This window comes from Crocodylus siamensis, chromosome 2 (genome assembly GCF_052110815.1).
Source record: "Crocodylus siamensis isolate JL-2025a chromosome 2, ASM5211081v1, whole genome shotgun sequence".
NCBI classification, from domain to species: domain Eukaryota; kingdom Metazoa; phylum Chordata; order Crocodylia; family Crocodylidae; genus Crocodylus; species Crocodylus siamensis.
In genome coordinates, this window is record NC_143396.1 from 231,133,922 (window position 1) to 231,151,675 (window position 17,754).

General features: G+C 43.9%; 2 protein-coding genes across 2 annotated transcripts in view; both read right to left on the reverse strand.

The window, feature by feature from the left end:
* Positions 1-343: 343 nt before the first annotated feature.
* On the reverse strand, positions 344-16,655 carry LOC149871854 (cytosolic phospholipase A2 delta-like). The gene is made up of 9 exons (XM_090034646.1): positions 16,617-16,655; positions 13,415-13,532; positions 11,818-11,955; positions 10,824-10,910; positions 10,656-10,712; positions 9,346-9,582; positions 7,867-8,036; positions 3,171-3,357; positions 344-1,773 (listed from the first exon to the last, which is right to left on the reverse strand). The coding sequence occupies exons 1-9, from the start codon at positions 16,653-16,655 to the stop codon at positions 1,565-1,567; spliced, it is 1,242 nt and encodes a 413-aa protein (XP_089890772.1). The 3' UTR covers positions 344-1,564.
* The window catches only part of LOC149871855 (cytosolic phospholipase A2 delta-like), a 35,028-nt gene continuing 28,097 nt past the window's right edge, over positions 10,824-17,754 (reverse strand). Inside the window, exons 11-13 of the mRNA XM_090033361.1 lie at positions 16,617-16,839; positions 11,818-11,955; positions 10,824-10,910 (exon numbers count right to left, since the gene is read on the reverse strand). Of these exons, the coding sequence (XP_089889487.1) occupies positions 16,728-16,839 (112 nt within the window). The 3' untranslated portion in view covers positions 10,824-10,910; positions 11,818-11,955; positions 16,617-16,727. The remainder of the gene's footprint in view (positions 10,911-11,817; positions 11,956-16,616; positions 16,840-17,754) is intronic.

The window sequence follows — 17,754 nt, forward strand, 5'->3', positions numbered from 1 at the left end:
CCCCATAGACTTACCTGAGGGGAACTGCAGGAGCTGCTCTCCACCCTTCCTGGCTGCCACATGCATGTATCCACGCACACATGCATGTTGCACCCTGTGCCCGACTACTTTCCCCCCGCTCCCTCCAGCCCCTTCCAGGCTGGAAGTCTGTCAGGCTGCAAAGAGGAAACCTGTGCTTTCCCGCATTTTTCTGTGGTTGTTCATGTTCCTTTCAAATATTCTTGCGACCCACTTTTGGGTCATGACCATGGCTTGAGACACACTGCTCTAGACAACACTGCCTTTCAAAAGAACCAGGAACCAATCAATCAGAGGTCACAATCCTGCCCACTCTACAGTTCTGTAAAATGATCCTCTTTTAATAAAATAAATTTTAAAATTAGAATATATTAAATAGGAAACCAATGTTTGTAATATAAACAGCAACCAAAAAATATTCTATTAGATTGTTCAAAGCTGGACAAATCACAGTGGCCCCTGTCATCTGGGTGCTGGCGGAAAATGTAGGCCCTTGTACTTTGTAACTAACCCCTGATTTGAATTACTTGTACCAATTAGGTTTCCATTAACTAGAGTTTAGCAAGTAGTGATCAGCACCCCAGATTAGCCGCTTCAGTAAGTATGTTGTCATTAGGTAGGGCATACTGAGTTGCACAAGTGAGATTACACATTTATTAACAAGCCCAAATAAAGCATGACAACTGTAATTATGCAAGGGAGAGAGAAGCAGAATAGAACCAGCTAGCATTCCCGTTACGTATAGAATCCAATGCGGGGAGGCCTGGAGGAGGCTGGTGTTTCACAGACTAACAGAAAGCCATGATACTGTTTTACTTCTCTCCCCGTGGCACTATTTCATGGAGCATTACTGACACTAAATTATCATAACATCTATTTGGCTTATAAATAATTATACTGGGAAAATTTCTCTGTTGCGTTAGAGTTCACAGTCTATTTCTTTTGGGGGGTCTAATTCTGACAGGTTAGTGATCCATCTTACTTAATCATTAGCATTTAATTCATTCAATTACAGTGCATTACGCATTGCAACTATATATGTATTGTCTAAAACTACAGGACAGGTTCATCCAAGTTCTAAGTGGCTACAGGCTGCACCACCCACAAAGGTAACAGCAGGAAGTGGCAGCCCAGAAGGAAGGTGGTGACAACAGCAGCAGTAGGAGCAGGTGATTTAGGGAGATGGCAATTGCTGGGGGGAAGAAAAAATGACAGGAGCCCACAGGCCATGAGCTCATGGACAGCCCTGCCCTAGAATATTAATGACCCATGTTTATGGTTTTTTACTTTATACAAGTCAACTGACAGGTTTTTGTTAATCACTTATGGATAAATTATCTGATTTATGGACGCTTGCTGTCACCTACTTAAGCTGTATTTAGGCCTGTGGCCTTCCTACTTCTGCTATGTATACATTAGTGTATGTCCTCAGTCTACTGGATCATTACTGGCATTACTGCAGAAGCCATATCTTTAAGCATTACCAGGATTTACACAGAGGCCAGAGTGAAAATTGATATTAATCCAGAAATTCCACCAAGGTGAATTAACTTTGTTGATGTTTTCTCCTTTCTACAGCTTTGTAAAAAGCTTGCAGCATCAAGTCTTTGTTATTTTGGACATTATACTCAGTGACCATTAGCAGTTTGTCAAAGTCATCATTGCTATAGGTCAGATTTTCCAGTTTATAAGGTGACATGGAGCTGACAAAATCTATATCATCTTTTTCCATCTCTGCCGGGCTGCGTTTCACTCCTGCAACAACAACAATAAAATATCAGGACCTCAGCCTAGAGGTTGCCAGGAGATGGGAAGCTGAATTAAGGTATGTGACTGTCACAAGGCTGTCTCCCATCCTTTCATGCTGTTACTTAAGCACTTAGGGCATGACTTTCCTCCACTAAAACATCATGAAGTAAAAGAAATATGCTTCTGCTTTAGCCCTGACTGTTAGAAGAGGATCTTTGGAACAAGTTCAACTATCTTCACAGCATTCTGTGAGCCCTTGCTGTGAAACCACTACCCCAACACCATCTAAAATCATTCACTCAGCATCAGAAGCAGCAAGAGGACATTGAAGAGCACTGTTAGCAACTTGTAGGGCAATGAAAAGAGCATTAGCAGCTTTTTCACCACAATGCAGCCAAAATCAAGGGCTTTTGTTGTAACCAACCCAAAATCAAGGATTTTTCTTGCAACAAAGCACAAGCTTATTTCACCAGCAAGATTTAGAAAGATCCGACTGCTGCTTACATTGCAAAGTTTTGTCCCATAAAAACTGTTTCTTTTACATAGCGTTTGATACTGAAATCATCAAACTAGAGAAAAACTGAGGCTTGTAGCACATATGCAACACATCTGATCATTAGGGGTGTGCAAAACAGGCCATATTCAATTCAGATTTGACCCAAATTGGGGGCAGTGATTCAATTCGTTGATTCAGATCACTGTCCCTGATTCAATTCAGCCAAATCTGAATCTGAAGATTTCATGCTGATTCAGAGAATCAGTGATTTGGCACAGCTTTAAATGTTTTTTCTATATACCTCGAGGTACCAGGTACATACCCCCTGTGTGCTTGGTGGCAAAGCTGAAAGAGGACCAGAAGTACTTCCAATCCACTTCCAGGTCTGGACTGGACGTGCTTCTGGTCCACTTCCGAGTTGGCTGCTGAGTGCGCTGCGGAGCCCCCTCCACTCCTGTGAGATGCTCCATCCACCCCAGCATCACAGCATTGACAAGCTGCCTAGTACCTTGAGGTATGTAGAAAAAACATTTACAGCTGTGTCTATGTCTGAATCACCAAATCTTTCCAAATCTTTCTGATTCAATTAGGATTCAGAAATTTAGCCACAGAATTGGGCAGAATTGCCGCCAGATTGAATTAGGGACCGAAGCTAAACACAACCCTACAGATCATACCAATGCCTGTTAAATCAACACTTAAGCAAACTTCCATTGATGAAGATGAGATAAAAATTGTGTTACACCACAGAATGTATTTACACCTTCTGTCAGCCATGGGTTTTTATTTTCCGGCATGGGGCAAAAGGTTCATGATTCTGAGCTACAGTAATTACCTACAAACCCTATTATGGGATGTCAGGCTGAAATGAAATATGATAAGTACCTGTGGAAAGTCAGTCACTCACCGGGTGCCTTGTACTCTTTAAAAGTGTTGTTCACCAGTGGGAAGAAAAGCACAATGGGAACCTCTGGATTCTCATCATCCACAAACACATAGCACTCCTTTGGATTCTTCTTGTCTTCTTCAGTCAGTACGATTTTAGGGAAGGGTAGTTCTTGTTCCACACAGTACTGCCCTGTCTCTTCTATGGACTACATCATCAAGGAGGGGAATAAAATTAGAACCTGAACATCAAAACTAAGCTCTCTGGTCTGTCTTGGAATATAAAAAACCAGCTTGCTACTCAGATTTTCTGCCTCTTCTGCACTTTACAAATAAAAATGTTTGAACATGTATTAGCAAGACTGTTTTCTTTTAAACAAAATTAGAGTAGGACTGCAAGCCATACAGCAGCTAACACACTACAGGCAGTCCTCAACTTAAGACTGTTTGAGTTACGACAAACAGCACTTACGACCTTTGTAAATTACAACACTGTTTCAAGGTTCTGACGGGGTTTCGACTTTATGATGCTGCACACAGCTGCCTCCAGCTGGTAAGTCCTTTGTGGTGGGGTGTGGCGGGGTGGCAGATCAATGTCCCTGCAGCAAGGGAGGGACTGGGGCTGGGACTGGCACTGTAAAGCAAGCAAGGGGAGGGTACGAGGGGGGGCGGCTCCCTCTGCTGTGCCCTGCCGGTCCAGGAGGCTATAAGGAGCATGTGCCCCAGACATGGGCAGGGTGGGTGGGGCTGGGGCTGCCCTCCTGCCACTTGCCTAGCCTGGGTGGGACGGAGCCGCTGCGCTGCCTCCGGACAAGCAGTGCACAGCAGCCAGAGTGGCCCCAGCCTCCCACGCCTCCTGGCCCCGCCCTGCCCCGGCTGGACAAGCAGCAGCAGGGCATGGGGCGGGCGTGTGCCCCCAGATCTGCACAGGGTGGGTGGGGCCAAGGCTGCACTCTGGATGGGCAGCAGGGGCTATGGGGAACTTTAGGTGGCAGCAGCCCTCCCATAGCCCCCAGTCTGCCACCCAGCCTGCCCCAATCCAGGGGCATACTCCCGCCCCCCATGCCCCGCTGCTGCTGCCGCTGCTGCTCACCCAGATGGAGTGGGGTGGGGTGGGGCAAAGCCACGGTTTGTCCAGGAGGCGCGGAAAGGCCAGGGCGGCTCTGGCCACTGTGCACCATTTGTAAGCAGGTAATGCAGTGGCTCTGCCCCAGCCCCGTCCTAGCCCCAGCCCCAATCCCTCCCTCACTGCAGGGGCATTGATATGCCCCCCCCACTACAACAGACTTACCACCTGGAGGCAGCTGTGTCAAGCATGGTAAAGAAACCAAGGCCCTATTTATAACATTGTTCCCATAGGAAAATTGGTTCCAAGTTACAGGTACCCCTCAGACTTATGTTGCAATTAGTTCCTGAAAACCATGTCTTAAGTCGAAACATTGCTTCACCCCACCCTGCCCCGGCTGGGTGAGGAGCAGCAGCAGGGCATGGGAGGGAGTGTCCCCCCAGATTGGGGTGGGTGGCAGAGTTGGGATTATGGGGGGGCTGCAGTCACCCTAAAATTCCCCATAGCCCCTGCCGCCCACCTGGAGCACAGCCCTGGCCCCGCCCACCCCACACAGATCTGGGGGCATACACCTCCCGCCATGCCCTGCCACCACACACCCAGCTGGGGTGGGGCAGGGCAAGGCTAGGAGGCATGGGGAGGCCTAGACAGCTCCAGCCAATATGCACCACTTGTCCAGAGGCAGCACAGTGTCTCTCCCCTGCCCCAGCTCAGCAAGCGGCAAAAGGGCATAGCCCCCACTCCCAGCACCATCCGCTGCCAGCCTGGAGTGCAGCCCGGAGCAGCCTTAGCCCAGCCCACCCCACGCATGCCCCCCCTTTCCCCCCCAGACTGGCAGCACATAGCAGAGGGAGCCACTCCACCACCTCCCTGTGCACCCCTGCCCACAGGCCAGCCCCTGTCCCAGTCCCAGCCCCAATCCCTCCCTCGCTGGGGGAGCATTGATCTGTCCCCCCCATGCCCCACCACAACAGACATACCAGCTGGAAGCATCTGTGTCCAGCGTCATAAAGTCAAAACCCCGTCGGAATCTCAAAACCGTGCTGTAATTTACTCAAACAGTCGTAAGTTGACGACTGCCTGTAAAATGTTTTGACTTAAGACATGGTTTTCAGGAACCAATTGCATTGTAAGTCTAAGGACTGCCTGTATAGCACAGTTAATAGCAGTTCAAGTTTCTTTACAGTGACCCACTAATCATGTCTCTCTACCCATCCTTGGGGAGCACCTCTACGTGAGAAAGTTTAGTTAGTTTCCCCTGCCAGCTCAGTATCTGTGCTATAAACTGACACTTTCTATGAAGGTCAGGCTTATGCTGGGTAGATCTTGCTGGTTATTTGCAACCAATTTCTAAGCAAGTTGCCACAGAAGATCTATTGCAATCAGATTAAATGTATTACTATCTTATAGTGGAAGACCCAGCCAAACATCTAAAGATTTCCTTCATTCACGCACTTTAACCAGATCAGGCAACTGTGATCCCAAAAGATCTGTGAAAGGAATAAGCCAGTAGGCATTGGTACTCCTTTGGATCATGGTATCACCCGTTTCCTCGAAAGAGATTCGTAACTTACATATTATACTATGTCATAGTGGCACGGTTCTACCTCTTGTATCATCTGGCACTTGACCACTGTCCCTACACAGCAATCTGAAAAAAGGTAAACCAGACCCTTCAAAGCATAGTTTTCTCCTGAGGTACTGGTGCTGTGGATGCCCAATTAGGGGAGAATACAAGAATGTCACTTTTCAATTGCATTTATTTAGGTCTGTACTTTTAACTTGCATGATTCTTATAGTCCTTTCTCACCATCCAACAAAGTAAGCTGCTGCTTACAAAAGCTTATGCATCTCTGATTTAGGTAGTCTATAAGGTACACATCTACCCTGCCTTCGTCTGTTACAGCAACATCTCCTTCAACATAATTAGCATATTAAATAAAACTGAGGTGCTCCAGACAGCAAAGGGAGCATGATGGGGTTTGTAAATCCCATGCGGCAGGGAAAAAGTTAAGCAAAGCCCTGGCAAAACTAGGATCTTGCGGCAGCCAGTCTCCAGACTAACCAATCAAGGGGCAAGTGCAGCATGCAACAGAAGAAATGAAGCAAACCTGAGCAATCTGAACACACATCTAAGGCAGAGAATGACCCTGAGACTTAGAGAGAGCTCTGACACTAAGAGGAGCTCTAGGAAGGGAGCTCTGGGTCTAAGATAAATTCTGAAAACTAAGTAAGGGTGTAGTGAGGGGGGCAGAAGTGAGGGCCCTGAATATTCACAGGGGCAGGGGAAAAAAGGGGGAACCCCAGGGGCAGGGAGGGTTCTCCTGTCCCTGCTGCCCCTGGGGCTCCCAGAAGTTGGGGGGAGGCAGGAGTACATGGGGGGAGCTCAGAAAGGGAGTGGAGGCGAGGTGATTCTTACCTTATCTCTACCAGCTGCCCCCCAGCTGTGGGGGAGGAAAAAGCAGCTGGGAGCAGTGCCTCATGGGATTCCTGAGGACCACTCCCAACTACTCTTGGACATATGACTGCAACACAAGCTGCCTGAAACCAGTTAGAGATAATCCTTGATGGAAAAGAATTATCTTCAACCTATTCAGAGCATCCTCAGTTCATGTTTTCCTGCCCTAATATGTGGACATTCCTGTAAGATCCCTTAACACATATTTAAGGTAACATATAACAACACCCTAACTGAGAGTAATCAACATGTACTAGAGGTAGCCACTGTACAATAGGGGGACAGACAAGAATAAAGTTGGCTGGAAAAACTTAACTTCAGGATCCTGGGCTGGGACTCCATAGAGTGGAAAGGCCTGAGTCCTCCTACCTAGCCAGTGAAGAGAATTCATAATATTCATCTGCTCCAGGATTAAGCAAACTAACTGACTTAGGATGGAAACAGACGCTGCTTGGTTTGCTTTTATGAAGCAAAAGCACAGGCAGCCCAGAGCTGCCCATGCTCTCCAGGCACCCCAGGCAGGCACTCCCATAACTTAAGAGGCCCAATCCTGCACACCACATGAACTCCCATGGCAAGTTTGTAAGTAGGGAACCCCAGTTTTCCTCACTTACAGAGATGCATCTTTATAAGCAAGAAAGCCAAGATACTGTGCTTAAAGATGCGCTCTGGGGAATTTCCAAGGTGCATCTCTGTAAGCGGGGACCATGTTGCCCATTTTCCCACAGGTTTGGGCCCCTAGCTGATGCAAGACAACAGTCAAAGTGTGTTTCACCCAATTCAGTGGATCAGTTGTGGTTGGACACATCTGTTCAGCTGAATGATATTGGAATGCAAGCAATACTAACTTCAACCAAAAAAAATTGGTCAAAAACTTGGAGAAAAAATCTTGGAGATAATTGGGAATGCTGGTCAGGGAAAATTCTCAAAAAACCAAAAAGAGATAAGTCCATACTGTTCACTGACCCATTCCAGACTGAATTCAAACACTCACTGTGAACCTATACTACCATGCATAAAATGACAAAAACATATCATTTTTCAATATCTGCAAACATTTTGCTTTTGGGAACAAGTTTCTGGCCCTTATTTGCAAAATGAAAGCAAATTTCAATTCTACACATTAAATGCTACTAGCTCATAGCAAAAGTACAGCCATTTTTGAGCTTCACTAGATTATTTGAATATTCTCACATCAAAACATGTCTTCAATAGGCTGTAACCGAAGTACAGGATAACATCTACTCTTCTTTCCTTCCTCAGCAGTGGTGGGCAACTGGTATTAATGAAATAGGCAGCATCAACCAGACATAATTCCTCTTCCAGAGTTGTGAAATGATTAGGGGGCACATCCACTTGAACATCTGGTCATTAGCAAATATTCCTTGTCATTAGCAAATATTTGATATATGTAAGTATATAAAGAACATTTCTATAAACACAGATAAAAACAAAAGGATCTCGCAGATGCAACTCTGATTCAGTATATTTAAAGTATGTCATTATCCTAACTATAGACAGCTTCGTTCTTCTTGAATTTACAAAGAATTTAGCCTTCATGTTCTTTTGAAATGTGATGCATATGTCTGCAGAAAGGGTCAACATGATGCCTATGCACAGCTTAAATACCACAGAAGAATCAAACTTGAGCTTATAAGAAATTTAAAAGGTACACACACCTGCATTTCTGCCTAAAGATAAACTTCATACCCTATCCTTGTATGTCCTATACAGCTCTACCAATGACCTCACAACTCAATTTGTAAAAATAATCCGATCCTAGAGACAAAGGAAAACTTAGTCTCTTTAGTAATTCAGAGCTCAGTTTAGACTCCTTGGACACTCATTTAGTAGTAAGCATAAGCAGTCCCATTAAACTGGATATATGCTGTGCAGTCTGACTCTGACTCAGTCTATGGGATAAGCAAAAAGGTACATGAGGGAATCCTGGCATTGAAAGCATTTTGTCCTGGAGAGCTACTCCCCACTTAAATCATGTATATGCCAACAGCTCCTGACCCTAACAAAGAAAAACCACAACTCTTTTGGAAAGTTTATGCCACCTGAAATCATACTTGTTTAAGAATGAATGGGATGAAAGATATGGCAATTTTCCAGAATAGTTACTTTGGCTGCTTGTAGATGGGTTGGGGGGAGGGAAGCAGTACTTTACTTTAAATTTAGCATGCTCCTGTGCCAAGTCCAGCACACACCCTGAAGAGGCAATGTGTTAGTTGCATCCAACTTCCCCAACATCTGAATAAATCAGGCACTTCAGTGGGGCTTTTTTGGTGCATTTATGTAAGAACTGATTGAATCCGCTTTAGATAAAAGTGCTAAAAAGCCCTGCTGAGGCACTTGATCTATACAGGTACTGCGGAGCCGGGTCAAAGTAATACACTGCTGCTTCCAGTAAAGTGCATTTTTTTCCGCATCTGTCAGCACCCTTTGTTACCAGAGTATCCTTCATCAAGTCCAAACAAGACTATTTACTTCTACAAGCTTATGTGTATGATGAGGGGTACAGAGACTATGTGGGCCTTGTAACCACACACATTTCACCAAGCGCCATCCACCCTAACTTGTCAGCCCTTCTGTTTAAGATTGGTTTCACATTTGCCCAAAGAATCTGATCAGATCTCCCCCATGAAGTCATTTTTGAGTTTGATTTACCATTCCATGTAGAAAATTCCTCATGCTGGTCATAGTCTTTGTGGAACTGGAGACCTTTCAAGAAGTTAGGGGTCCGTTCTTCCGCTGGGCGACTGGTCAAAATCTTATTGACAATGTGTGAGATCTCATCAGGTGGGCTGAAACAAAAAGTCTTCTGAGCCGAGAAAGGCTGTGTAGACAGACTCTTGTTTTTCTCTAGAATGGAAGGAAAAAAGCAATTTGATAGTGTCAAGGACTCTGATCAGGCAGACTAGCCCTGGCTAAGTACAGCCTGGGACTCCAAGTAGGCAGGCCAGCCTGGACTAAGTACCTCAGTAGCCACACCTGCAGCAAGCCTCGTCTAATGAACTGTGCCCTAGTTTAGGAACTGCAAGCATCCCGATTGCCTGCTGGGAGCACCACCTAGCCATTTAGCACCAGCAGTGGCAAGCCTCCTACTTCCTGACCCTGGTTTTCAGACTTTGGCTCTGCATTTCCCTCCGGTTCTGTTTCCTGGCTCCTGGCCCCAGTTTAACTCTGTTTTTGGACTTTGCCCTGTGGATTCCCCTCAGATTGGTAGTTGGCATCTGAACCCTGGATCCTGACCCTGGACTATGTTGTGGACATTGCTTCTGGATTTGCCTGAGGTTTCAGTATATGGCTCCTGCCCTTGACTCAGCCCCAGGCCCTGCTTTCCCTTGGTGGCCTAACCATTATTCCAGACTGTCCACGTCCCAGTCCTTACAGATAGTGTACTAAATTCTGTTTTCAAAGGCCTATTATGAATATCTTGATTCCTCTGATCAGTAAAATCTACCCAGCAGAAGCCTGACCAAGAACCAGTTGTCAAACTGGTTCAAACTGAAACGTCTTCAGTTGATGATGATGATCAGCAAGTATAGGCTGAGGGTAGGCCTAAGAGAAACCTTAACTAGCAGTGCAGACAGCCTTCGCGTCGTTGCTTCCCCACAGTGCCATGACATTATCTACTCTTTGAAGTAAGAGTGGAGGGAACTTTTGGTAGAAAGACAGCTTTCACATGGCAGGTGAATTCTGGGCCAACGTGAGTAACAAGAGGCCTAAAGATATAAAGAGTCCATTCTCATTTTGTACATTTAAATTTGAGAAAAGTCACTTCTTCCCTATGAAAGATGTCTAAACCTTTATCACCAGCAAGAAAGAGCCAGTAATACTTACAGAGCGGTGGTGAGCAAGAAGCAGAGTCCTTGTCCACAAATAAGAATCAATCCCCAGCCCCTCGATTCATCCTTCTAGATGTAGAAACCACCACTGTATTTTTAACAGGCTGAATACGGAAACATCTTACCTACCTATGTAAACCTTCTCTAACATAACACTTCCCTTCACCAGCTCTAAAGAGACAAACTCTAGAGAGACATTTATCTTGTGAAATCAAATGAGTTTTACTTTACATTTTCTTTCAGCACAACTCTCTCCCATTAATACAAATAAAATGGATAGTATAAAATCCCTATTACCGTCCTCTTCCTTCCATTCTGGGTACAAGCTGGTGACAACATTCCAGACATCCAGCAGGTTCACAGAAAAGATGTTACTCCACACTGCTGTAAATACAGGCACACTGGGGACTGAGAATCTGCTAATTAGATCAAAACCTACAAGTCATTTCATTGGCTTTCCTCTTAGCCTGGTTCATTAGAATAAGATAGTCATCCAGGTGGTCATAAGGGAAACAGGAACCAAATTTGCTTAATTTTTCAAACACCAAGGGCTCAAAATTCAGCTCAACTTTCACACTACCAGATTAGTATTTCTCTTATGAGAAACACTAAAAAAAAAAAAAAAATTGGGGGAGTCTAGGGCAGGGAAAGATCATTGAAGTCCAACAGGTTAAAAATGGAAATGAATAAAAAAAAGAGAGAGAGACTAATACAAAAGAGAGAAAAAATCTAGGCCCAGATTTCCTGTTGTACCACATTACTCCTCAACCAAGGAGGGGAAGAGTTTAGTGGGTGGTCAGTAAGCTGGTGACAAGTCTCTGATTCTGATGGGTGATGTTTGTTGGTCCAAGGCCTGGAGTAGGTTAAAGATTCCTGGAGTTGCTGCAGAATTGCTACCACGCCAGGCAGAATTCTGCTAACACTCGAGCAAGCCAACATTTTTTTTCATCAAAACATGGTTTGGGGGAAAAAGACTTTTTGACAAAACAGAACTTTTTGCATGCATCTAAAAATCTGTTTTCTTCAGTCTTTGCTTTTGGTCCAAAATTGGAAATAATTTCCGTGTTGAGCCATTATAAGCTTTTTAAAAACTTGGAATTTACCATTTTAAATTACTTTACTACAAATTTGAAAATTATGAAAAGTTTCATAAGAAAAAATATTTGCCAATCATCTCTACGTGGGATCCTGCCCCAGGGTCCGCAGGACCTCGGTAGCATAGGCCACACTGTCTTTGTGTGTCCAACTGTTCCTTAGAAGTCTGAGGTTTCCTCTATTGTAATAACTTTACCTTCCAAGTAGCAGATCCTTGATTCTGGAATCCTGTTCATCAGGCGTCCCATGAAGAAATGACTACCAAAATCTTCTGAGCGAATGAAAGCTCCATATTTCAGAAATCCCACCTCAAAAGGAGAAAATTCACACCATTCTGTAACAGAACAAGATGTCAGGAATTGAGATGTGTGCAGTCACTAGTCAAGTTATGACTATGGTGTGAGAGAGTGCTTATGCTAAGCAAGGCCTAGCATTAAAAAAAAATGCACTAAAACTCCCAGAATGCTTCAAGGAGGTTGAGGAGTCAGCGATTGACATTCTGGTAATCACTTTCTGACCCTTAGATGAAAATACTGAACTTCTGACCTTTAAACAATGATAAAAATAACAGACATGCCGCTTACATTGTTAAGAATAGGAAACTGCATGGCTAAACTGCAATGACGAAAAAACAACCGCATATTATGTCAGTTTTGACATTTTAACCCTGCAAAACCCAGCAAAACATATAGATGAATAATGTATTTAGGTTATAGAAAATTAGCATAAGAAATATAAAGGTCATTAAGAATTAACATAAGAAGCGTAATGATTATAATACAAAGCGTATCACCTGATATTATAATATAGATAAGTTAACTAAATAACCAATAGAAGTAAGAATTAGAAATGCATATGTATAAGTGTTATCATATATAACTAATAGTAAAGTTATGTTAGATGCCTCACTTCCACCATGGGGACAGTTTTGTATCTTTTGCCTAAAAAAAGATAAGGGACTCCTTTTAAATGAGCTGTTGACCAGTTCTGAGACTACTGAATCAGGCAACCGCACCTAGCCTCCGGGTTAGCGAGTAAGGGCTTGATTTGGGAACCTCGTGAACCAACAGACCTCCTTTAGTTTATGACTTTGTGAAACAATAAAAGTTTTAAACTGAACAGGTCTGAGCCTGTGCTTAATTCAGTCCTACATAATTCGGCATCGAGCTCACACATATGGTACGCTGGCTAAGAACTCATAAATATGTTTTGCAATGTATGCACCTGATAAACCAGCCCTTTTTTACGGTGTGCTAATTAAGCCACAGAATATCTTAACTGCATTTATTCAAAATATATGCAGAATTTGTCAGCCTCAGCTCTGTAATCCTTCCTCAGTCCAGGAAATGAAGGTACACTAAGGCTGATGTCCAGTAGCATAACTTACAGGGAGCAACTAGGGCAGCAGCCCCAGGCATTGCCTTTGCAGGGTAGGGTGCCCAAGGTGCAGAACTGCCCTGCTATACCTCTGCTGAGGTCTAGTAGTAGTCCAGAAGTATGGCCTGTTGGGAGACATTTTGGGGAAGCTCAGGACCACAGATGGAGCAAAAGACTGTAGGAAGATTTGTAATTAATTTGTTTTATTACTGGAAAGAGTTAGGAATAGAACCTGGCATTGTAACAATCAGGAAAAGGCCATGACAAATTAAGGAAAAATATCTCTCCTCCCAAGTCAGAAGAGGCAAATAATTTCACATGGGAAGGGTAGGTGCAGAAAAGTAAGTGTTTCTTCACATACTCAATATGTGTCTCCTTTAAACAGAGAGGTAAAATACCCCTATTTGAACATTTACCTTTAAATGCAAAACTGCTTTGCATGTCCTTTTTGACATTGAGGGCCAGATAGAAAGGCAAGGGGTTTTGCCCCTGATTCATAGCCTGGCGCTGATTGGAGAGTGTGCTATTATTTAGCTAATCAAAAGCAAAAAACAGATGTAAGAAAATGGCAATGAGGAAAAAAATCACAGCGAAGCAAAGAAGATCGCCTCTTTGTATGTCGGATGGCAGTACCATAAACTAAGAAAAAATAATACCAGAGCAGCAGTGTTACATAACGTGGGTATTTTTAGAGTATTTGTTTTTTCTGGTTCTGAACAATGAGGTATCCTTAGACAAAGACTGCAGCTAATTTAAAATGAAACGTATTTAAAGTCAGAAGTAGCTGCTCGTACCAACCAATGCAGCACTCACATTTTGTATATAAAATGAATCAAACTGATCTATGACAGGGGTGACCAATCTGTGGCATATGAGCCACAAGTGGCACAGGCAGCCTCTGTGTCTAGCATGAAGCAGACTAGGGTTGGGACAGGCAGCACAGAGGCAGAAAGCAGAGCAGCAGTTGTGTAGGAAGCTTGGGGCAAGAAGCAGAAAGCAAAGCAGCAGATCAGGAAAGAAGCACAGGGGAGTTAGCACAAAGCAGAGTAGCAGATGGGGATTGGAATGGCACTTGAGGAGGGTGTGGGGCTAATCTGTAACATTCTTGCCAAAAAGCTGGCCCCCAGTAAAAGTAGGCTTAAAGTAGGTTTTATTCCTCTGTCTGAGAGACTTCTCTGAATGTGAATTTCCAGGCATAACTCTCTAGTGATAGCCAATGCCCCTGGAAGAGTGCTGAAAATAAACAGGACAGCTGGCTGCCCTAAGAACTGGCCATGCTTATTCATCCTTGTTATTAAAATAGACAAGGTGCTTTGGGTAAATCTGATATCTTTTATTAGATCAACTCAAATAGTTGGAAACATTCTTCTTTGCAAGCTTTCAGGTATAAATACCCTTCATCGAGCTGAGGAAGCATTTGCAGTTGACATGTGCTCTTCCTGGATGGAATAAATAGTAAAAAATCCAGAGGCTGGTATGCATGCAAGAAAGCCAGTCAGTGAAGATGTAAATTGAAGAGTCAGTGAGTGAGAGACAGGTTGTGGAAGGGTGATGAATGTTGGTGGTAAATAGTTTAGAGGTACCTGGGGAGTCAGATGTTAGGTAGGTTATGTGTCATAAATCCAATGTCTATATTTAGTCCATAATTTTTTGTATCCAGTAGGTTGACAAAGTGAAGTTTGTAGGCTTGTCTGTGAAAGGTATTTTGTAAATTCCCTTTGAGGATTAGAACTGAGAGGTGATGAGTGGTTTTGTTGTGAGAAATGTTATTTCCTTGTTATTATGGCACTGGGGTGGTTTCCTGGGTTTCACAGTTCATGGCCTTTAACTAGATGAGACAGTGATGTTCTTACCCTGTTGTAAAGATGCCAGCCTTTTAACAGGCTGGTACAACTGTAATTGTGTTGGTTATAGACATCTGACTGTGAGCAGTTGCTGAGGAACAGGGCCTCAAGGAGCTTAATAGGGTTGTCTCCCTGTTATCCCTCTTCTTGTTGATTTATTAACAAAGGTCTATCCTGTTTTTGAAGGCTGATTACAGTTCCTCTGTTGAACCCACTTATAATATGTGGTGCCAAAAGTGGTTTGAGAGAAACTGTTGGCGTTTTGGAAAAGAATGGACCAGATTAGAGCTTCAGTGCATCTGAACCTCTCCAGAAATGCAACAAAAGGCTGGAAGAGATTCAGACAAGAAATAGAATTCTTCTCGAAAGCAAGTAGAGCTACAGAAAAAAGCAAGGAACAGAAAACAACCATTTTTCTGACTATTGCAGGGATGGAGGTAGTAACTTTATTTACCATATTTTCTCACTTACCACGTGCCCCCAAATCAGCAATCAGTAATGGTAAATTTGGCATCAAGAAAGGGAGTGGCTGCAGTAAGAGGTCTACATTAACACCCTGGTTGCTGGCTATCCCAACACCTCCTCCTGCAGCAGCAGCCTCTCCCACAGCAGAGGGTTGAGACTGACAAGGGGACTGGGACTACTGGAATGTAACCCCCATGAGCCCCAAACTCCACCAGCTTTGGGGGACTCCACTGCAAAACAGATCTTGGTTTGCTTGGTTGCTGACCCATAATGTAGAGTATGCCATGCTACTGGGTTCAGTAAGCACAGAACACATACTCTGAAGGAAAAACAAGAACAAGCAAACAAAGTTTAGAGCAATGGGAATTAAGCATGCTGCCTTGGTCAAGCAAAGCCACTACTCCAACCAGAAGCTTGTCAACTGATATCAAGTGGGCAAGCACCTTCCAGCCACATGAAAGGCTGCAGACACTGTGGAGGAAAGCACAGACCCAAAGGGGAAAAAACAGGAAGGATAAAGAGTAGAACAAAGAAGTTCCAGGAGCAGAGGCTGAACCTTTGAAAAAACTGATGTCTATAAGAACGAAAAAGCCTATCCAGAGATTAATTGGGAGCTGTTGCGGCTGGAATGCTATGAATGTAAACAGATATAGCCTTTTATTATTTTTCATAAGAAAAAGGGAGATGTGAAGAGCCTAGTCCTTTAAGAGAATTGCACAAATGTAACCATGTGGGTGGTGGAGAACTGGCTGAGCAGGGGCTGCAAACCGTTTTTTAATAGCGCTGTCTCCCAGTTATCTCTCTCCCTTAGTTTATTTATGATAAAGTCTAATCTGTTCCTGAAAGCTGCCTACAGCTTCTCTGCTGAACCCAGGCATTACACACTGGTTTAGAAAGTGCTTGACTTGCTGAAGGATCAGGAAACTCCCCTGGCTTAGACAGAACATTCGTAACGTCATGGACATAGGGGCAGGAAACAGAATCGGTCCGAAGCCTATCTCGCCAGCACAGACGTTCCAATAGAGGGTACTTAAGTGGTATTTTGGAGCAAGTGAGAAAAGTTATTTTAGACTCTTCCTTATCTAAAATAACCAACTCAACCTGGCTGCTTATTTATATCTCCTTTCTCATATGCAGCTGAGCAACTAACTGCAACAGTAACTCCTGGGAACCATTGAGCCATTTCAGCACCTCAGATTTATTTTCATCCTCAGCCCCAGACATCAAGAAGATCTCTAGGAAGACAGATAAGGACATGGCTCCTCACAGAAATCTGGTAGCAAAGGAGAGTGATTTGCAGAACACATACCTCACCATGCAACATATGTTCAAGTACAAGAGCCCACATGTCTGTGAAAGAAATGAGGTGTCCTTCTTGGGCCCTCTGTCTCAGCTCCTTGATGTAACGCTTCAGAGTCTTTCAGGAAGAAGCGCTTGCCTTGCTTTTGGTGATATGCTTTTGAGCTTTGCTGACTGGACCCACCAGATCCTTGTGTGACCAATTAGCATCTTCATACAAGTTACTGATAGCCCTGGGAAAACAGAGATGTTAAATGAACAATTGTCTGTTAAAGATTGTGAGATTCCAGCATCTGTAATTAATATCTAGGGCTCTTTGATTAATAACTAGAACTCTACATCAAAAATAGAGGCACTTTAACTGCCTACTCAATTTTTCATATTTCTTTATAATTAAATGGTTAGCCATTTAAAAGGGATAATGAAATACGACAATGTCCATATTTCCTCACATACCATACCCGTTTCCCCCCTCCCCACAAAACCAGCTCTCTGAAATTGAGGGTCATGTCTTAAGCACGGAAGAGCTCTCTGATTTTCTTTGCCAGAGTAGGTGCATGGAAGAACAAAATGAGAAAGAAACTCTGCTATTAGATGACTGCCAGCTTCTCTCTCCCCGCCAGCAAGCAGGAGGGGGCAGAGGGCAATGTTTACTCTTTCACAACCACTCTCAGATTGGCACCAGTTTTTGGCAAGCTTTATTGCATAACAAGGTTATGGGGGATAAGGTTATGTCTACTTCTGAGCTTGAGCTTTCTGAACTTCCCTTTGGAGATGCCAATTGTTTATATAGGCTCCCAGCTCTGAATCACTCTGAGCCACCTAAGTGCAATCATTTATAGTATGGAGGTTGTAGGCACCCAAACCCAATCAAACTGAATGACTGTCCTGAGCAAAGTGCCTCATCTTTAGGCGTTCCAACAGCTAAGCATTGCCATACATGGAACCAGCTTGAATCTGACCTTGGGCCTTGAAATACTAAAATATGCAGTGATTCTCAACCAGGCTGCCACAGCCTCCTGGAGTGCCATAAAATCCCTTTAAGGGCACTGTGGAAAGCCTTACAGTATTAGCTCTGTTCCGTGTACAAGCACATGCACATGAGTCACAAGATAAACCCAGAGATTTCAAATAGGAATCCATCGAGT